This window comes from Procambarus clarkii, chromosome 23 (assembly GCF_040958095.1).
Source record: "Procambarus clarkii isolate CNS0578487 chromosome 23, FALCON_Pclarkii_2.0, whole genome shotgun sequence".
Taxonomy (NCBI): domain Eukaryota; kingdom Metazoa; phylum Arthropoda; class Malacostraca; order Decapoda; family Cambaridae; genus Procambarus; species Procambarus clarkii.
In genome coordinates, this window is record NC_091172.1 from 17,892,933 (window position 1) to 17,901,234 (window position 8,302).

Sequence of the window (8,302 nt, forward strand, 5' to 3'; positions counted from 1 at the left end):
TCCCTCTCTCTCTCTCTCTCTCTCTCTCTCTCTCTCTCTCTCTCTCTCTCTCTCTCTCTCTCTCTCTCTCTCTCTCTCTCTCTCTCTCTCTCTCTCTCTCTCTCTCATGTAGATACATAACTGAAGCTCTGGTCGACTGAGTGTATCATGTATCACTATCATGTATCCATAATGGCCGCCACTCGCTAATTTGCGTTCTGCTTACTGTAGCACTTTCTTGAGCCTGGCTCTTTGTTGGAGAAGCTCTCTGGAACTAGTTTGGTAGCTAGGTAAAACTACTAGCTACCAAACTAGCTTGGTAGCTAGTTTTGGCTTTGTTTTATGACTTTGATTCTGCCCCCCCCCCCCCCCCCTCTCGCCTTCCCTCACCTATTTACCCATTGAGTATATGCAGCAACAGAGGGTATGTATGCTTGATCGAATTCATTATTATGCTTTAGTGAGTACAACATTAAGTTTTTTGAGTGAGTCTTTATTATTTGTTGAGTTCAGTGCTATAGTTTTCAAGTACAAAAGAGAGTTCGTGAATAAGACTGAGGGAGAAGCTTCACGCTCATTCTGTGAATCCACCTTACTTTGGTTTCTGTCAATTCGTATGTCTGTCCATATCTTGTTCCAAGCATTACATTAAAGAAGATTTCAGTGATTGTGCATCAGGCTGAAGATCACCAACTCCTTCAAACACTGGACCTAGGTTAGGTCGTCGGGGGGGAAGATAAGGTCAGGCCAAAACTATTACACAGCTGTGCCGACCTGTTGGCTCCACCCCTCAAACGCTTCTTCCAACTCTGTTCTAGCTCAAGGAATTTGGCCATCTGTATGTAGGAAGGCAGATGTTGTTCCAGTAGAAGAAACCAAGACAAGAGCCGTTCAGTTGTCGGTAACTACAGACCAGTGTCACTGCTCTCCATTACTGGTCAAATTCCTAAGACATAAATCTCCGAGTAAATGACTGCAATTTGTGACCATCATCGGTTCAGATGTCATCGACAGCATGGCTTTAGAAAACGCCGATTTGCTGCTGATCTCTTACTTAATCTCTCCACTAAGTGGCATCAGTCTCGTGATGAGTCCAAGATCAGCTGTGTTATTGCTCTAGAAATAGCAGGCGCCGTTGATCGGGTCTGGCACTCTGCATCCTGTGAAGTGAGGTGAAGTGAAGCTTCAAGCACTAGGCATCTCAGAATCCATTTTAGAGTTAATGAAAGACTACCTTCAAGAACGAACTCTAAGAGTAGTCCACAATGGAGCAGAATCCGTAATTAAGCCACTCAATTGGCACCAGTTTACCACGGGGGAGGGGGCGTGCTTGGCCCTCTGTACTGGAACGTCTATTTTAATGATCTATTATATCTTCATTCTTCATTCCTGAAGCTCAAGTCTATGCTGAGGACTGTACTCTAACCTTTACATGTGGAATAGAAGAAATATCAATGGCAACATGGGTCATCAATCACCAACTCTCAGCGATTTCTAGCTGGGGAAGGAGATGATAGGTCTCATTTGCGGCTGAGAAAACACAGGCGATGAATGATAATAACTAGACTGCTTATTGAAGATTGGACAGGCTTGCAAATGAGTGACAAAAATCTTGAGATCAGAGAAGGAACTGACATATTGAAAATGAAGTTTGACTCTTCAGTGACAATTAAGAGCCCAAAAGGCAGGCAGGAGATTTACATCCCTACGGCGCATCGCACACCTTCTTGACAGCAGCGGCTGCAATACATTATAAGAAGCATAAATTCGTTCCCATCTCGAGTATCCACCCCTCTCCTGGCTTGCCTGCTCTCCATTATTCATCAGTATTTTGAACAAAGTTGAGAACCGTGCGAAAAGGCGCATTTCTAGTCCTGACCTAGTCTGGTGGGAATGGTCCGAACATCAGCGCCTGCAAGACCGTCGGCACGTTGGTGATCTTGCTACTATGCACAAGGAGAACATTCTCAAAGTTCCGCACCTGGCCTAACTTCATAGACAAGCAGTATTTGACACCCGTAACAATAGGCTCTCAACCTTCAACGGTCACATGCTTGATCTGCCTTTCACAAGAAAGCGCTCATTAATTCCTAGGCTGACTTGCATCTGGAAGTAATTAACTCCCAATCAACACGGGAAATCAGGTCAACTGATCCCATGAAGGCTCTGGCACACAATTGGCTACATCCTGTTCCTTATATGATAATAACTTAGATTTAAATTAAATTATTCCTAATTCAAATAATAATCTCATGAAGGAAATGAGTCTCTAGGGGTCAGGTTTAAGATGAGCTGAGCTAGGATAACAGCTCTTGCTTGCAGTTTAACCAGGTACCTCAACTGATACCAGTAACGAACCTCAGTCTTAGTTTAAAAAGAGAGAGAGAGAGAGACATGATGATCCACACATTCACAGGTTGTTATATACATATATAAATAGTGTTATTAGTATATATCTATATATATCTGCAATTTCCGTGGTCACTAATTAAACCGTTGTTGTTGTTGTCACTGATGTTATCTTATGTTGCTGTAACTGATGTTATCTTATGTTGCTGTAACTGATGTTATCTTATGTTGCTGTAACTGATGTTACCTTATGTTGCTGTAACTGATGTTATCTTATGTTGTTGTAACTGATGTTATCTTATGTTGCTGTAACTGATGTTATCTTATGTTGCTGTAACTGATGTTACCTTATGTTGCTGTAACTGATGTTATCTTATGTTGCTGTAACTGATGTTATCTTATGTTGCTGTAACTGATGTTATCTTATGTTGCTGTAACTGATGTTATCTTATGTTGCTGTAACTGATGTTACCTTATGTTGCTGTAACTGATGTTATCTTATGTTGCTGTAACTGATGTTACCTTATGTTGCTGTAACTGATGTTATCTTATGTTGCTGTAACTGATGTTACCTTATGTTGCTGTAACTGAGGTTACATTTATGTTTCTGTAACTGTTTCTCGATAATATCGTCGCCGTATTATCGAGACCTAAAATAATAAAACATGTTGAAGACGAAAGAACAGAAGGCAGAAAATGTAAACAGGGGGAACTGCAACAAAAAAATATAATTATATGGACAGAAATGATCGAGTTCCTTCAATTATCCCGTCTTCTCTCTGTCCACCAGTCACTGTCCACTGACCGAATATAACCGTATTTTTTTCTAAATTACTGTTTTTTTTTTTATTCTGTTCGGATATTCTCGCGTTTATTTGTTCGGCAGAGGGACAGATTCACATTTAATAATATGGTGCGAAAAATGACGCCATGTTGAAGTGGAACAGGAAATTTGCTGGTCGTTTTCTGACATTTTTTTACTCTTGGTTCCCTTGTTCTTCTCCCAGTCATTCACACTACCTCTCTCTCTCTCTCTCTCTCTCTCTCTCTCTCTCTCTCTCTCTCTCTCTCTCTCTCTCTCTCTCTCTCTCTCTCTCTCTGTCTCTCTCTCTCTCTCTCTCTCTCTCTCTCTCTCTCTCTCTCTCTCTCTCTCTCTCTCTCTCTCTCTCTCTCTCTGTCTCTCTCTCTCTCTCTCTCTCTCTCTCTCTCTCTCTCTCTCTCTCTCTCTCTCTCTCTCTCTCTCTCTCTCTCTCTCTCTCTCTCTCTCTCTCTCTCCCTCTCTCTCTCCCTCTCTCTCTCTCTCTCTCTCTCTCTCTCTCTCTCTCTCTCTCTCTCTCTCTCTCTCTCTCTCTCTCTCTCTCTCTCTGTCTCTCTCTCTCTCTCTCTCTGTCTCTCTCTCTCTCTCTCTCTCTCTCTCTCTCTCTCTCTCTCTCTCTCTCTCTCTCTCTCTCTGTCTCTCTCTCTCTCTCTCTCTCTCTCTCTCTCTCTCTCTCTGTCTCTGTCTCTGTCTCTGTCTCTGTCTCTGTCTCTGTCTCTGTCTCTCTCTCTCTCTCTCTCTCTCTCTCTCTCTCTCTCTCTCTCTCTCTCTCTCTCTCTCTCTCTGTCTCTGTCTCTGTCTCTGTCTCTCTCTCTCTCTCTCTCTCTCTCTCTCTCTCTCTCTCTCTCTCTCTCTCTCTCTCTCTCTCTCTCTCTCTTTCTATGTCTCTCTCTTTCTATGTCTCTCTCTTTCTATGTCTCTCTCTCTCTATGTCTCCCACTTTTCAACCTCATCCCCAATAACCCCCCTCTCAGGTTCATTAATCCCCTCACTATCTCTCCTTCTCTCCCATTCTCTGATCTATCCCTCCACCTATATTTCTCCTTATCCACTCCCTCTTACTATCACAAAGAGCCTCCGGCATTACCGTCAACTCCGTCACCCTGTCAACGGCGTCCCGGCCGTCACAAACCTATGTTTATCACGTCAATAGCGATGTTGAAATCCCCGACCAGGATTGACAGTGGGCTCCGGTCGGCATGTTGCAGATGGTGATTTAATCCGTGATTGTGGGGATTATTTGGATTACAGTTTCCCAATCACAATTTTTTTTTGGGGGGGGGGGCCATGTGTGAAAGGAGGAGAAGGAAGGATCTCTTTTGATTCGTAATTGTTAATTGGGATACCTGACTTGTCAAAGTAATTTCTTCCATCTCCCACTATTAAAATATATATATATATATATATATATATATATATATATATATATATATATATATATATATATATATATATATATATATATATATATATATATATATATATATATATATATATATATATATATATATATAAAAGCCTACTATTCCGCCCAAATTCTCCCACTTTTTTTTGTGTTAGTAGTTAGCTTCTTCGTCGGGGTCGGTCGGTCGGTCGGTCGGTCGTCGGTCCCTTGATTTCTAATGACTAGGGAGGGTCGTGGGCCGTGTTATCAGGGGCAATCCGGAATGAGTGTGTGCATGCTCAATTAACCTTAGAGCAGCCACTTGTGCAGCTTTATGGGTGTGATGCAGACGTTCTCTTCCACCTGCTCTTTTCCTTTCCTTTCTCCCTCCTACCCTCTCCCTCCCTTGTTCTCCACTTTCCCATCCCCAACTGCAATCTCCCACTCAGCCCTCTCCCTCCTCCTCCTCCCCACTTGCCAGTCAATGTGCCCAGAGGAGCAGTAGTAGTGGGGGTGATGGGGAATGTCCACGGATAATGGTGTCTGGTGTTGAAGCTACGGTGAGAGGGAGTTAAGTTATGGTGTGTATGTATACGGGAAGTTATTGTGCATGGTGATAATGAACATTCCGTGCGTTATAGTGTTATTTGTGTGTGTACTCAGCTATTTGTGCTTGCGGGGGTTGAGCTCTGGCTCTTTGGTCCCGCCTCTCAACCGTCAATCAATAGGTGTACAGATTCCTGAGCCTATTGGGCTCTATCATATCTACACTTGAAACTGTGTATGGAGTCAGCCTCCACCACATCACTTCCTAATGCATTCCATTTGTCAACCACTCTGACACTAAAAAAGTTCTTTCTAATATCTCTGTGGCTCATTTGGGCACTCAGTTTCCACCTGTGTCCCATTGTGCGTGTTCCCCTTGTGTTAAATAGCCTGTCCTTATCTACCCTATCAATTCCCTTCAGAATCTTGAATGTGGTGATCATGTCCCCCCCTAACTCTTCTGTCTTCCAGCGAGGTGAGGTTTAATTCCCGTAGTCTCTCCTTGTAGCTCATACCTCTCAGCTCGGGTACTAGTCTGGTGGCAAACCTTTGAACCTTTTCCAGTTTAGTCTTATCCTTGACTCGATATGGACTCCATGCTGGGGCTGCATACTCCAGGATTGGCCTGACATATGTGGTATACAAAGTTCTGAATGATTCTTTACACAAGTTTCTGAATGCCGTTCGTATGTTGGCCAGCCTGGCATATGCCGCTGATGTTATCCTCTTGATATGTGCTGCAGGAGACAGGTCTGGCGTGATATCAACCCCCAAGTCTTTTTCTTTCTCTGACACCTGAAGAATTTCCTCTCCCAGATGATACCTTGTATCTGGTCTCCTGCTCCCTACACCTATCTTCATTACATTACATTTGGTTGGGTTAAACTCTAACAACCATTTGTTCGACCATTCCTTCAGCTTGTCTAGGTCTTCTTGAAGCCTCAAACAGTCCTTTTCTGTTTTAATCCTTCTCATAATTTAGGCATCGTCCGCAAACATTGAGAGAAATGAATCGATACCCTCCGGGAGATCATTTACATATATCAGAAACAAGATGTGTGTGTGTGTGTACTCACCTATTTGTACTCACCTATTTGTGCTTGCAGTATCGAGCATTGACTCTTGGATCCCGCCTTTCCAGCTATCGGTTGTTTGCAGCACTGACTCCTGTCCCATTTCCCTATCATACCTAGTTTTAAAAGTATGAATAGTATTTGCTTCCACAACCTGTTCCCCAAGTGCATTCCATTTTTCCACTACTCTCACGCTAAAAGAAAACTTCCTAACATCTCTGTGAATCATCTGAGTTTCCAGTTTCCACCCATGTCCCCTCGTTCTGTTATTATTACGTGTGAACATTTAATCTATTTCCACTTTGTCAATTCCCCTGAGTATTTTATATGTCCCTATCATATCTCCTCTCTCCCTTCTTTTCTCTAGTGTCGTAAGGTTCAGTTCCTTCAGCCGCTCTTCATATCCCATCCCTCGTAACTCTGGGACAAGCCTCGTCGCAAACCTCTGAACCTTCTCCAGTTTCTTTATGTGTTTCTTCAGGTGGGGGCTCCATGATGGCGCGGCATACTCTAAGACTGGTCTCACGTAGGCAGTGTAAAGCGCCCTAAAAGCCTCCTCATTTAGGTTTCTGAATGAAGTTCTAATTTTTGCCAGTGTAGAGTACGCTGCTGTCGTTTTCCTATTTATATGTGCCTCAGGAGTTAGATTAGGTGTCACATCCACTCCCAGGTCTCTTTCTCGAATCGTTACAGGTAGGCTGTTCCCCTTCATTGTGTACTGTCCCTTTGGTCTCCTGTCACCTGATCCCATTTCCATAACTTTACATTTACTGGTGTTAAACTCCAGTAGCCATTTCCCTGACCATCTCTGCAGCCTGTTTAAGTCCTCTTGGAGGATCCTACAATCCTCGTCTGTCACAACTCTTCTCATTAATTTTGCGTCATCCGCAAACATTGACATGTATGATTCCACTCCTGTAAACATATCATTTACGTAAATTAGAAAGAGGATTGGTTCCAGCACCGATCCTTGAGGTACTCCACTTGTTACTGTTCGCTAGTCCGACTTCTCGCCCCTTACCCCTCTGGCTCCTTCCTGTTAGGTAGTTCTTCACCCATACTAGGGCCTTTCCGCTTACTCCTGCCTGCCTCTCAAGTTTGTATAGCAGTCTCATGTGCGGTACTGTATCAAAGGCCTTTTGGCAGTCCAAGAAATATGCAGTCTGCCCAGCCTTCTCTGTCCTGCCTTATCCTTGTTACTTTATCATAGAATTCTAAAAGGTTTGTTAGGCATGATTTCCCTGTCCAGAACCCATGGGAAATCATGCCTAGCAAACCTTTTAGAATTCTATGATAAAGTAACAAGGATAAGGCAGGACAGAGAAGGCTGGGCAGACTGCATATTTCTTGACTGCCAAAAGGCCTTTGATACAGTACCGCACATGAGACTGCTATACAAACTTGAGAGGCAGGCAGGAGTAAGCGGAAAGGCCCTAGTATGGGTGAAGAACTACCTAACAGGAAGGAGCCAGAGGGTAATGGTAAGGGGCGAGAAGTCGGACTGGCGAACAGTAACAAGTGGAGTACCTCAAGGATCGGTGCTGGGACCAATCCTCTTTCTAATTTACGTAAATGATATGTTTACAGGAGTGGAATCATACATGTCAATGTTTGCGGATGACGCAAACATTGTGTGTGTGTGTGTGTGTGTGTGTGTGTGTGTGTGTGTGTGTGTGTGTGTGTGTGTGTGTGTGTGTGTGTGTGTGTGTGTGTGTGTGTGTGTGTACTCACCTATTTATACTCACCTATTTATGCTTGCGGGGGTTGAGCTCGGGCTCTTTGGTCCCGCCTCTCAACTGTCAATCAACTGGTGTTCAGGTTCCTGAGTCACCTGGGCTCTATTATATCTGCACTTGAAACTGTGTATGGACTCTGAAGAATTTCATCTCCCAAATGATACCTTGTATCTGGTCTCCTGCTCCCTATACATATCTTCATTACATTATATTTGCTGGGGTTAAACTCTAACAACCACTTATTTGACCATTCCTTCAGCGTGTCTAAGTCTTCTTGAAGCCTCAAACAGTCCTCTTCTGTCTTAATCCTTCTCATAATGTTGGCATCATCAGTAAACATTGAGAGGAATGAGTCTATACCCTCTGGGAGATCATTTACATACATCAGAAACAGGATAGGATCGAGTACAGAGCCCTG

The 8,302-nt window shown here is 43.4% G+C and overlaps 1 protein-coding gene across 1 annotated transcript in view; it reads left to right on the forward strand.

The window, feature by feature from the left end:
- Window positions 1–948: 948 nt before the first annotated feature.
- The window catches only part of LOC138367741 (uncharacterized protein DDB_G0290685-like), a 12,562-nt gene continuing 5,208 nt past the window's right edge, over window positions 949–8,302 (forward strand). The window contains exon 1 of the mRNA XM_069329688.1: window positions 949–1,122. Within this exon, the coding sequence (XP_069185789.1) occupies window positions 949–1,122 (174 nt within the window). The remainder of the gene's footprint in view (window positions 1,123–8,302) is intronic.